Source organism: Schistosoma haematobium, chromosome 1 (genome assembly GCF_000699445.3).
Source record: "Schistosoma haematobium chromosome 1, whole genome shotgun sequence".
NCBI classification, from domain to species: Eukaryota; Metazoa; Platyhelminthes; class Trematoda; order Strigeidida; family Schistosomatidae; genus Schistosoma; species Schistosoma haematobium.
This window is the reverse complement of record NC_067196.1, coordinates 34,039,959-34,054,051: the sequence shown is the minus strand read 5'-3', so window position 1 is coordinate 34,054,051 and position 14,093 is coordinate 34,039,959. Positions and strand designations below refer to the sequence as shown.

At 28.9% G+C, this 14,093-nt stretch overlaps 1 protein-coding gene across 1 annotated transcript in view; it reads left to right on the top strand.

Annotated features, from left to right (window-relative positions):
• MS3_00008194 (uncharacterized protein) overlaps positions 1 to 14,093 on the top strand; it is a 54,729-nt gene that overhangs the window by 21,295 nt on the left and 19,341 nt on the right. Inside the window, exons 9-13 of the mRNA XM_051216544.1 lie at positions 1,493 to 1,583; positions 6,724 to 6,870; positions 9,541 to 9,679; positions 11,077 to 11,267; positions 13,041 to 13,388. Coding sequence (XP_051073803.1) covers positions 1,493 to 1,583; positions 6,724 to 6,870; positions 9,541 to 9,679; positions 11,077 to 11,267; positions 13,041 to 13,388 — 916 coding nt within the window. The remainder of the gene's footprint in view (positions 1 to 1,492; positions 1,584 to 6,723; positions 6,871 to 9,540; positions 9,680 to 11,076; positions 11,268 to 13,040; positions 13,389 to 14,093) is intronic.

Below are 14,093 nucleotides of genomic sequence, written 5' to 3'. Positions count from 1 at the left end.
TTACCAGTGTTGTTATTAGTGATATTACCTTAAAGAAAACTTGGTTGTCATGACATCGTCTAGATATTTTATTACTAGGAGAAAAAAGGCAGGGAGTAAAGAGTAAAGGAAAAGTAATAATTTAATTACAAAAATGTAAGGTAATTGAAAAAATGTTTTGGATTTTTGAAAAAAAGATATCCAATTGTTTTAATAAACGATTAAGTTTACTGTTGATTCGTACACATATACTTATACATATACATAAACGTTTGATGTAAAAGCTGTTTTCAATAAAGATTGTCTACATCGTCCGTCTTTATACCTACGTTATATTATTAAATATCATTATTATTCACCATCAATCATCCAATGTTTTTAGTCAGTATCCACTTCAATCCATATTCCAACTCTAGAGACATGAATCATGTTATAAGATTATTCCCATTCTAGTTTTTATTTAATAATTATTTTGCTTTATTGAATCATATAGATTGGATTGATATTATTGATTGTTTGTTAATGGTTAACTAATCCGGATCAACTGTATATTGTCACAAGATTTGGAATAGTCTACTTCAAGGACAATAAAACAGTATTGGACATATTTTTTTATTAATCTATTATGTGTAAATTATAAAAGTAGGAACGGAAGGGGGATCGTGGATGCGCACTGCTGAGGAGTCCCACAACAGGACGAAACGACCATCCAGTGCTTCCAGGTTTTCCATGGTGGTCTAGCTTCAACTGACTCATGATCTTAACCACTGAAATTACCATAATATCCACAAAACCCATGTGATATTAATCAGGAAATTGTTAAGAAATCGTTATTTGTTACAGTTGAATTGCATTTAGGACAAGTCGGAAATATGAATTAGTTATAAGGTGTAAATTAGAGATGTTAACGTTATTTATTTTATCAGAAATCAGTATTTATTTATAAGTGTTTATTGTTGAGTGATCAAATTAATCGAGTGTTCTTCATATAAATAAAATTGAACAAAATTGATCTAAATAACTGACTAGTTTTTGATAAATAATTTCCTTGAACAACTTCATCTATGAAACACATTATTTGTTAGATGACTTTGAGGAATACAATGTTATATTAAAAAAATATATTTGAGCTACTTACTTTTATAACTTTCAAGAACAAAAGTAACTCACCTACCATGAAGTCTGCAACACTAGAGTTCATTCCAGGACATCTAAGAAAATGAAACATTAACTTACTAACCAGATATTAATTTTACTTAAATATATCACATGAATTAGATAAGATGATCTACAAATAGGTTGTTCATCGAATGACTTAAGATAATAACGGTTAAAGAAATGATGTTTTATGAAAAAGTGCTAATGGTTAATTTGTTGAAGAGAAATTTCAGAACGCCTCATGATCCTAGTTGAATCCATCTGTTGAATAACGATATTCATTTGCGCTTAAAAAATGACTTGATTTACCTAAGTTTATGTTTTTTTTGGAATCTTATTACAATATTTCCTGAAGATATGAAGCCAACAAAATTAAAACAGAAGAACGAATTGAATATTTACAAGAAAAGGCACAACTTTATGAATTTTATGAAGAACTGGAAGATGTAAGTGTATTGTAATTTATCATTTATGAGTTTATTGTCCATATATATATGTATAAAGATTTGTAATCGACTGTTAGTGAATTGCATTTATTTTTTGCTTAGTTAACTCATTACCTTTAAAAAACAACGGGGATTTAAATATATTGTGATACATTCCAAATAAACAAAACTAATGTATCACTCATGAACAAATGCATGTTAACTAATGAAATAATGCTGAACCACATTGTTTATCATTTATGAAGCCATTAAAGTAGGGGCATTTATAAGAATTCAGACTAACCTATCGTATTATGGTGATCTGAAAACTCTGAGTTAATGACCAGGTATATGTTGCACATAGCCCAGTCATCTCTACATTAATTGAAAGCAAATAATTTCCCTGGATTCCCTTCAATAAAGTAGGCAATTTTTTAATGCATTGATTTATCTGTAAAGATTATGTTCAATACTTTAGTGATAGAGAGAATGTTATTATAATACGAAATTCTGGATATCTGTACTACATCATTCCCCTTATACAAATATAATTTCCACGCATGATTTTTTTAAGAATGTATCCTTGCCAAATAATACACCAGACACTTTTTGTAGCTGAAACACATAATACTATCGTGTTAGACATTAATATTGAATGATTTTTTCCATAACTTGTTTTCCATAAGTAAAGAGATTTTTTTCTATACTTTAACTAACTAAAAATCTTTTTAGATTTTTAAAAAAAATGTTTTGACTGAACATTGTCCTTCTGTCCTTCTCTGTAATCGCTTGGTTTCTACGGCATTCTGTTTATAACACTTTTCATGAGCATGTGATTATTGTAACAAAGTTTTATATATAATTCCATAATCTACTCAATCAATTTTACATGTTATAGTTGTTCATGGGCAAACATGACATGCTATTTTCGCGCTGTTTATTACTTGTACTTAAAAAAAAACAAACAAACGAGGACGTACTGAAATTCCCACGACGCGAAGTAAGAAGACAAAGACTGATACAAGTGTAGATTAATTAAATCTTAAACATGATGACGATCTTAGTCTAAAATATACTCATCTATATACTGATTGCACACCCATTTTAATTAATGATAAGGACAGAATCATATATATGAAAAATGCCCAACAAATCGCATGCTACATATCATGCTGGACATAGTTCATTTTAATTTATTATAAGGAATATTGCATCTTGAACAAACACATCACATTTAAATAAATTAATGTTGTAGTGAATAAATGATCACACTGACAAACAAAACAAATATTACACTGAATAAGCCTCATATCGAATTAACAACTGAAAGTAATGTTGGCCAAAAATCACAAGTCAAAATTTGATTTTACCTTTTAATCTCGTCATATCACAGTGTTAACATCATTGTTGTATTTTATCAATAACTGTTTCATTATTTACAAACAAATTGGTAATAATGAATGATATCACTAACTGTTAGATGAAATTCAGTTTAGAATATGAGTTTTCTGCCTCATAAAATAATTGTCATGATCATAGTTTTGTTTTACAACTTGTCGTTTATGTATTTGTATGAAAAAGAGTAAAGTAGTAAGAAAATTTCCAAGACTCTAAGTTGTCTAATCTAAAGCTGCCTTTTGTAGGGTATTCTTTATTATCCTAGGTGATAATAAGAATTACTTCTAATAAAAAATATTGTCATAGTAGCATTACAACTTTTAAATCTATGTCGTTGCATCCTGTAATGCAATATTTTTTTCTTGATTGTTTCACTATCATAGTGTGAGATGGCATTCATACTAACTGATTTATATCAGTATCTAAACCTGCAATTGGTTGATAAGTCAGCTTAATGTTGTCCTCAATGATTAATCTTATCACTAGTCATCTGACTGTTGATTAGCATTCCCACATTTTCTGCAATAGTATTTTTAAACCTATTTGGCAAATACATCTTCCATTTCATTAATTAACATATAAATAATACACTAATCTCTGACAAATGATTACTGACTAATTCTTATGTAGATAAAATACAAAGTTAATCGATGTTGTATGGTATGAAGTTATTAAAGCATACTTGTTTGTTATATTTATGATTTGTAATGTATAATAAGACTTTATATAATGGTTGGTTCTGTATAACAAGAAATACTTTAGACTGTTCTGATAAAAAAACAGTTAAATAATTGACTTTTTTAAACTCTGGCTACTACTTTATCATCTTATTTTTCCGAATGAACCACATACTATTTTCTTAGAAATTATGAGGTCGTTGTGTTGTAGATTTAGTTAAGGTTATGATACCTTTGTGTTGACTCATCTAGGAAAGTTTCCAACTTAAGTCTCATTATTCACGATAAGGTAGTGTAGAAATGGTTCCAACTGTCTTGTGAGTTTCATGTTGCTGAAAATGACTTTAATAAAAGTTTGATTAATATACTCCTTGCTGTGCTTTCAGTTAAGAAGATTTTGTCATTTCTATAAACAATTTACAACTACGACTTAATTATCACCAAAAATGACAGTTCTAAACAGTTTTATTAGAAACTCATTCGGTTTGATAGTAGAATACTATGCTATTGAATTAAGTACATTTATTAGGATCAAAGTAACTGCATTAACGAAAATTGTACATGCACTGGCCAATGGTAGGAAACTGCTATAGTGAACAAGAACACAAGTGAGGACAACCAAATATATTTGAACACAAAATTACAGAACATTTTAGTAAAATCTGAGAACCATACAGTAAATACTTAATTTTCAAAATGTCAATCAGTCATCCCAGACTTCACTGTTTCTTCTCTGTTCTCGTTCGCGTTTCTTTGATCTTCTTAATCTTCAGATGCCAGGTATTTCACTTTCGATTGATATTGCATACTACTTATATCTGTCGACATCAGTAGCACACACCACATTGCTTATTCAATCAACATTTCAAAAGATCATTGTGGTTTTTTACACTTATGTTTGTAATGTTTTCAAATATAACAACAATAACTTCGAGAATGAAAACAGTATAAAGTTCTAATTTACGGATTTTATACTGACAGAATAATATACACTATAAAGTTAACTAATCGAATAATTCAACATGATTATATGTAAAACTATTCAATTTCTCAATGATATTGAAAAATAAAATGATCATCTGGAGCATCGAAACTAATAAAATACATATCTTTAATTATTGTTTACTAACGATTATGTCATTTGTAATTTGGTCAGTTGTCTCATAGAAAAAAATAGCTTTTTAGTACTGTTGATTTTAGATTAAAAATGTTTTGATAAATTTGAGTAGTTAAATTAACTTCATGAGATATTCCCCTAATTTACTGATTTTCAAAATAAAAGTTTCGAAACGTGAATGTTTTGAATCTTGTTGTCGGATCTATCAGCTTAACAATTACACTTCAGATATAGAAGCATAAATTTGAACGCTTGTATAAATTAGACAAATATATTAATTACATTCAAAAATAACTGTCTGACGTTACTTTATGAAAACGGTTTAACTTATTGTAGTCTTATAAAATTCAAAATAATTACCTATAATACAGTTCATGGAAATCGCAAACATTTACAATGATCATAACAGATTAACCACGTTTACTGAGGTGAATATATAAAACAAAAAAACTATTTCACTCTTATAGTCAACTATAATTAGTTACCGACGATAATTTTTTCATGTTTCATCTAAGTAGTTCTAGAGTACTTACAAAATTCATATTTTTAGTATAAACAACTTTAGTTTAACATTATTATTATTATTTGTTAATTGAAAAGCCACTACTTTTCCCTGGTATTTAATAAAAAAAGCTTATTATTGTATACTTTCTAAAAGAAATTTTAATTCATTACATTTAGATGACTGTTAATTGTTTTGTTCTTAAATTGTTAGTATTAGTACTATTATTATTATTATTATTATTGTTATTATGGATAATTAAAATAATATGGATTCACAGAGGAAAGTAATTATTTCAAAATAACAAATGACAATTACTAACTAAACAAAATACAAAACAATAAAGTTTATTTCACTTGGTATTGTTTACTTGAATCTTCCCATTGATGTGTAGGACTGCAATTGATCAGTCTCTTATTGGCATATTTGCATACTGTGCGTATTGCCTCGATATTGTTTAATTCGCTAGCATTATAAGTAATGATTGATGGCGGCTAGCAGTGGAATCCAGGACACGCATTTCGTCCTATCTGGGGCTTGTCAGCTGGGTTCGAGTCCAAGGGTGATCATCAACTCTGAGATGGAGGTACATCCAGCTTACGAGTCCCTAATAGGACGAAACGCGCGTCCTGGATTTCACTGCTAACCACTATCCATCTTTGCTAATCAAGTATATTATTTTCTATTATTAATATTCACAACTGGACTTGTTCATTCTTAGCCAACATTTAATCCCTTCATTAATAATGACCTGGGATATTAAACTATTGATTATAAGTCACAAAACAACTGTCATGTTCATCATCATTATCATTAAAATGAGGTCTGTCCAGATGAAAAGTTTGAATGTGAACGAAATGTACATCTTGGGTCTCACTATTAAGTACTATTTAAATAATGTAAAGTTAAAGAAGTGTAACTAAATAGATTGATAAATAGTAAATATATATTGTTTTATCTATTCCTTCAAGCCACAGTTATATTGGTGATATTCCCAACTGAAATAGTGCTTATTTCCGTTCTTCTGTTATACCTTTACAGGTATAAGTTGTATTTAATTATGCTGTTGTCATACCTTGACATATTATCTATCTACCCATCTATCTGCCTAATAAAGTTTTCATGACAATGTAAGCATGTATTTGAAATATGCCTATGTTTCTTTTCAGCAGCTTATTTGTTGACAATCTCTCTCTCCTTCTGTATACCATGTCGTCAATTCTTTCCTCATTTCATATGAGCTTAGTGTAGTTATCTTGATTGAGCTATACGTTCATTTGTTCGTTTCACAAGATGAAACATCGCGCTTTTCTAATGTCATTTAAATAATGAGTTGACATGGCGTTTGATTGATTGAAAAAATATATAAGTAGAATAAGTTGCCATTTAATATCGGTTTTTATCTTTTTTGGATCATTTTTACTCACTAAGAATATTCATTTATAATGCTTTTTTCATCTTTTATAGTTTGAGGATTGGATTTTAGATAAAACTAACTGTCTAATGGAAATTCAATTAGCGATCAGACAACGATCACATTTATCCTTTAGTCGGATTAAAGCATTTGAAGAAGAAATTGAAGTGAATCGAAATCGCGGTGATCATTTTATTGAGGTTAGTTAAAATTGAATTTTCATTCATTATAATTTAATTAAATTGTTCATCGAATGATAAAGGTCATTACCGTGCTTAGTACTATGTGGTGATGATAAACCTTCAATTACACTTTTAATATTATTGCCAAACTTTATGATTCACCTTTCTGGTTAAGTAGTTTAACATTGGGTTATCGAAGATAATGCTCATAAATCACTTGATGCATACTCAGTGATTTTAAGAAGTCATCAATAATGGGTATATATAGTTGTAATGAAGTGTATTTGACAATATTATATTCATTGCTATTCACTGGTCTATGTTGGAAATAATCTGGTTTCCAATTGCTCAATATTAGCGCTTCGAGCCATATCCTTTAAAAATGCTGTTTCGAATTACTGATGGACCATCAGTTGAAACTGTGATAAATCTTACTACCCTGGGTCAAATGTAGATCCAAGGCTAACCTCATTTCATCTCATTTACTACAAAGTTTTTGTTTCCTTAAAACTACTAAAAACTTTCGTCGTACATTGAAACAATGAAAGTTTGTTTGACAGATGATAGACCTAAATGATGACTGTAATTAGAATAAGTTACTTTGTAAAGAAGCAAGTAAATGAACATCTACGGATTTACGAATATATACTTTGCGTTGATTATAAACATTGGTATATTTTCGCACTCGAATCTATTCATCTGATAGGTTATATTGTTTACCAAGTTTGTTTTTCATTAAAACTTTCTTTTTTAAACAGAATTGAACTTACTTCGAAATAGGTTCACATTGTAAAAGAATGCCTCATTATTAGGACGTTAAATACTTATTACATAGTAATACTTGTAAATAAATCGTCATTTTATATACATTAAGATTTTTGATAACCGTCTTTTTGAAAAATTAAATAAGTTCATTGAACTTAAAAACTGGCAAGTAAATTGCTATAACTGGTTTTATATTCTTCGATAAAATTGGTAGTATAAATTAACAATTAATGATATACAACATAAGTAATATGAATGACAGAATTTATCGAATTCCACTGTGTAAATCAATAACATGCTTGAATTTCCCTTAACTGTGCTTATACAATCGCTATGGTTCATAACTCGGTCAAATTATGAACTGGCTAATTTGTGTGCGTTGATTGAATTTTCATTCAGCGATTGTATTGACTAATAGGAATATTACTAGGTAGTCTATTTTTAGTATTCAAGTAGGTGTTTAAAGCCCATGTCATGTGACAAGGGAATATGTTGTTGTTTCAAGAATTAGATTAATCGAGTCAGTTGTAATAGTAATAATTACGTTGAATATTACAGAAAATAATCCTGGTAAATTAGTAATCAAGTCTAACTGTGAGTACTATGCCCTTGATGTTCATTTTTTCTATTATAAATTTGTTATTCAACAAATATTTCGTTGAAATCATCACAATACAACCATATAAACATGCATATTAGGTTAATGTAAGTTAATATACGACATGGAACAAATCCAATGAAATACATAAAGTATCAATCACGTCAAATGTAATTCTATATGAGATATTCTTTTGTGTATTAGTGTGTATAAGATTGAGTGTGATAAATGTAATGTTCGTAATGTTAATGGACGACTTTCATGTCTTTTCGCTATGATGTTGAATCGGTTAAATGTAACAGTTTGGAAAGATTCTAGCCAGGCCACCCTGTCTATCAATCGCAGTACAAGTTAGCATGAAGTACTGAACCCAGTCTCCTTTATTATTATAAATAATGCTTAATTTATCTGAACTTGTTTAGTTAAATCTTGATAGTGAGGGGTTTCGTGTTTTACAGTTAATAATTTGTATACTTCAAGTAACTGAAAAGATGAAATTGACCATATGTTTTATTCATGATCAATGTGAAATACATAAATCAAGAAAGCAACGGAGTCTAGAAAAATATTTATTCAGTAACGTCATCGATTCTACACATGAATAATATCTGTAATCGATAATCGTATCTATACCAGAAATTTGTTTTGTCATAAATATGAATTCAAACCTGTTACAACGGAACAAGTATTAGAGCAATTGAAAGTTTCGGAACAATTTTTAAGACAATTATTATTTTTGGTCTTACTTTATAATCGCTAAACAACTGGGATACTATGTTTACATATACTAGTCCTTGTAGGCTTTCGTTTGATACACTAACCATTATTACATACCTTGTTATTCTTAACTTACTGCTAAACATTTATTTACAGTTTTTTCTGTTCATAGTCATTCTTGGCCTGTTCGTGTAATGACCATGATTTATATTTTCGGGTGCGATGCAGTCTAGTTTGTCATGTAAATAAGCTGGTTAATAGGACATCTGTTGGTCTAGGTGATCAAAGTATCCTAGTAATAGAAGCTTCGTTCCCAACTTCAATTCTAGAGACAGAAAATGTTGTGTAAATAGGTGAATCAATAGAAGCGAAGCATCCGTATAATAAAGGTTGAAGTGTATCAATGTTCAAAGCTAAAGAATATGGACGATAAATTAAATGTCAAACTGGTGCACCACGTATTCTTGATGTGTTAGAGACATCTACTAAAAACTGTTGAGCTAAGCAAACGTGTTGCCATCGCATAGTTTTTTTGTATATGAAAACGTATAGCCTTTTGCCGTTAGTAACCGAAAGCTTTATGAACTTGAAATTCCTCTTGATTTTAGGTCGGTCGTAAACTTACAGAAGTCTATCCACATCTTGAAAATGATGTAAAAAATCGTTTGGAACGTTTGCATACACGTTGGGAAGAACTAATTGACCTAGTTCGACATATTGTAAATGTAGTTAGTCAAGATAATCGAGGTAAATGCGATAAATAGTTTTTTCTTGATTATGAAGACAAAAATAGATTTTCATGTACTGACTGGTAGTGACTTGAAAATCCTTGGGAACTGTTTTAAATCTCTCTGCATTCAAGATTTAATAAATGATCTAGTGTCAATATTTTCAGTTCTGGAGGTGATATATTTAGAATTACATGTATAATACGGTTTCTTGAGACTTTCTACCTTAAAATAACTGATAAATATTGATTAATTGAATCAAGTTGCAAGTTGAATGAAATGCCTAGATTAACACAGAATTGAAAAATACAACGTAAAAGCAATAGAAACATAATTAACATCAGTAATGTAACAATAACGAACACTTAATGTAACATCATATGTTTGATCACAGTAAAAAAATTTGCAACTCAAATTTACAAAATTGCGATAAATTCTCGTTTACTATGTAGTTAGCTTGTTGATATTCGAAATGCGTAAAAACATGACTTGAACATTGATCAGGTAGCGTTTATCACCATCTACAAAACTATTCCGATTAGTTTTGTTCATATAGCATCTTTTTCATTGCTTCATATGTTTGGCGCATGGATGTTTCTCACAAGAAGTATACAATGGAGAATATTTAAAAATGACCCAAAACACTGAAAATGAGGGTTTGGTAATAGTTTCAATTTGCTTTTAAACTAAATTATCACCAAGTAGTAAATGATGTTATGTTGTCTTAACATTAGTGCTGGTGAAATTACATCCAACGATTCACAATATGTTCGTTAGTTTGAGTGACTTGACATCGCATTACATTTTGTTTAGTGGATCATTTATGAGAAGTCGTAAGCGTATAGCTTCAGACATAGGTTCCGCGCTAGTCGAAATCTATCACTTACACATACGTATTATTCAAGGACACTTGATGGTCTCCTTAGGATTCGAACCTGTATAATCTGTTATCACGAGCAGAGATATTGTCAGTAATTAGTGTTTGCTAAGTATTTTTTCGATCAACTTTGGTCCATTGCTTTGCGTTAACAGCATTCAGTCATGTTACATGAAGTCATATCTATTTGTTTGTATTGGATTCTCTTTAGAGAATTGTTTACTCACGTAATTCACTGTTGTTCTTAATAATATCACCAACGCATATTTGAAATAGAAGTCATTCTTAACTATTCGACAACTAATTAGATCTATTGCTTATAAAAACAATTTACTCTCATTTATGAAACCTTGCTACATTAAGAAAATATTTTGTTCATTGTGTGTTGTATCTCTGAGAAACAAACTAATCAATGTAATTGACCTGAAAATGTTATTTTTTAAATCACGAAATGATTAATTTTTATTCATTTTTCATTCGAATTAATAATTAATTAATTGTGTCATTATTTTGTCTTCATTGTTTATATGACAATGTAGAAAAGTTAATGAAAGAGGCAATTCATAAAACTGCTACATGGCTTAATGTAATGAATGTTCAATTAGAGAAACCAGATAGTAAATTACCAGTTGATCAAATCGATATGATTACATTACAAACACAAATAAAAGAACATAATAAACGAATTAAAGATTATATGGATAGAAAAGCTGTTATCAATGTTTTAAAGGTGAATAAAGTAACAAAAAATGAGTTTGTAAAAGTTGAATAATTCTTATTTCAATTGATGTGTACTTTTTTCCATTCTCAACAACATAAACCATAAATCATTGTTTACGTATTCATATGTGAATGGATGTTTAATAGTTGATTTTAAAAGTTTGTTTATCAACTAACCATATTAAATGAATGTTTTATACTTTGAATTATATTTTACTAATTAACTTGAATGAACTCTTTGTTATATATTCATGAGTATTAGCGTATAGATGCATTATTATTTGTGTGCATTAGTAATGTATTATGCTGTCCTAAAACAAAACATGTTGGTTACAGAAAAAAAATACGTCACTTTAAACGTTTGTAAATTTTCACTTATAGTCATTTATTATTAGGGTTTTTAAAAGTAGAGTGAAATATCTATTCAGTACTCTATTATCCACCTAATGTCAGTTTGTCATGAAAATCGTATTCCGATTAAATTAGGCAATAAAATAAGAATGAGTGGCTCAGCTGAAAGTTCTGTTTTTCGGAGAATTCATTTTCGAACCTATACAATCTCAAATATATACTTATTTTTAAGAAAATGATAATCATGACGATAATAGTGAACCAATCTTTTTTTCATTTTATGTCTCAATGGTTATATTTCATTTGAATTAAGCTGCGCTAGCTATTCAATTAAATAGTGACCATATGGTCATTAATATCGAATTGATAGTAGAAAATTTCTTGAAGATCTACAGGAATTTTAATTTAGTCTCAAGTGAAGTGGTTGTCAGTGGTTGGATTAGATAATCGTTACCTTATATCACAAAAACGAGAATAATGAATATAGAACAGTAGATTCGGACTTAACGATCTAAAAAGATCATGTTTCCCGTGAGGCAGATTGATCTTGGGTCATAAACGGTATGAGGGTCTGGGTCGTTGCCGCTAAGAATTTTCAAAAAACACATTTTTTTACTTAAGTAACACAAATCCGTTATACATCTGCAAAATCAAATATCACGTCTACTTATTAACCATAAAATTTCAAGGTGCCCAATTTATTGTTGAAGAATGTTCTATTTCGATAATTCTATGTCGAACACAAAGAACTTGATTAATATTTAACAAACAAACGGCTAATGTGAAGATTAAATTTTTTACAAAAAGTCAGTTATGAAATCTTGTAATCAGATCAGTATAATTTTAAGACTTATATGTGACACAAACGGATCATATTGTTTAATAAGAAACTCCAGAACGATGAAACATACTAAGAAGACATTTTAACTGCCTTATCTGAATAATGAACTCTGAAGTTAGAGCCTTTAAACACTTTTATGTTACATTCTATAGGTTTTTCAATTAAATTCACTTTTATTTTTGATCGCTATACATTACCTCTTACAATAATAAATGTTAAGCATAACCAATAATCATTGTTTTTGTTGTACCATTATAAAATGTGAATCTGAGGATATTTTGTGTTTTGTTACAAATTTTGAGTGATATGCTAATGTTATTGATCACAAAAATAATGCACGTTGATGATAATGCAGTAGTATAAATGAAATTACGATGTTCTGTTTCAGGAAATATATATATACCTGAGTTGATCATATATTAATTTCACACAAAGCTATGAGTTTACTCACAATTCTAAAGTGTATTAATCTTAGTAACTTGAATTTCATATCATTCAAAGCAAACACTTATTATGTTTTAACTGATATTATAATTAAATTATTCTTAAATGATCTATATATTTTTTGTTCCATTTGTTAAATTGTTTTAGAGTCAAGTCAATGATCCTAATTTTAGTCAAAATAAAGAATTTGCACCAATTGTCAATGATCTTGAGCGTAAACTTTTAGCGCTAGACGAACCACTCAATCAAAAATTAACGAATTTACAACATTTGGAAACATCGACTCAACATTTTGTAGAGTTAACTGTTGAAGGTGCATGGATCAGAGAAAAATCACAACAAGTTGAAAATTTATCTAAAACGCTAGAACTTGATCCACAAAAAGCTTATCAAATTGGTCAAAGATTAATGGTTATACATAGATTGGAAAGACAACTTAAAAGTCATATTCTTGAAGCCAATAATCGTAGACCTAGAGTTAAAGCTTTATGTAAAGTAAGTTTAATTATTTTTATGTCTATTATCTTACTTAATAAAGAAGGTAATATTTTGTTCTGGAAAAAATGAACGGTTATACTTACAATGAATGTTATTACTATACCACTTGATTATATTAAACTAATTAGGTTCAAGTTTTACTGTATAACCATTTAAACAACATGAAAATTGATATGAACATCACTTGTCTACTGATACATTTACAAGTGTCATACAAATAAGTTTCATTTACTTAGTTATATATGTACTAATAAATACGTGATACTTTATAACATAAAAACAGGAAAACGTATGATAATCATAAATCTGTCCTTTTCTAATGTATGAGATGTATTCTTGATTAGTCTGATACAAATAACCAAATCTGTTATTTCTCGAGAGTTCCTCTACATGTAGTTATCTCTGTTTCACATGCATTATGATTCTAGATCAATGAAATTAACATCAAGAAACCGTATATTAATCAAAAGTTGATAAACACACACAATTAGGTGTTTAATTAAATTTCAACATCTTTTCTATGGTTATTGTTTTTAGAAAGATTATTTGGTAATTTAGTAATAGGACTTTCCATAAATACTGACATTGATCATCTACATTATATTTTTATCAACGATCACAGTCATTATAATACTCACGTAATTCATAATTTCAAATGACTGAAACGTTTTTGTAAAGGAAATTTTTGTCCACTATGATTGG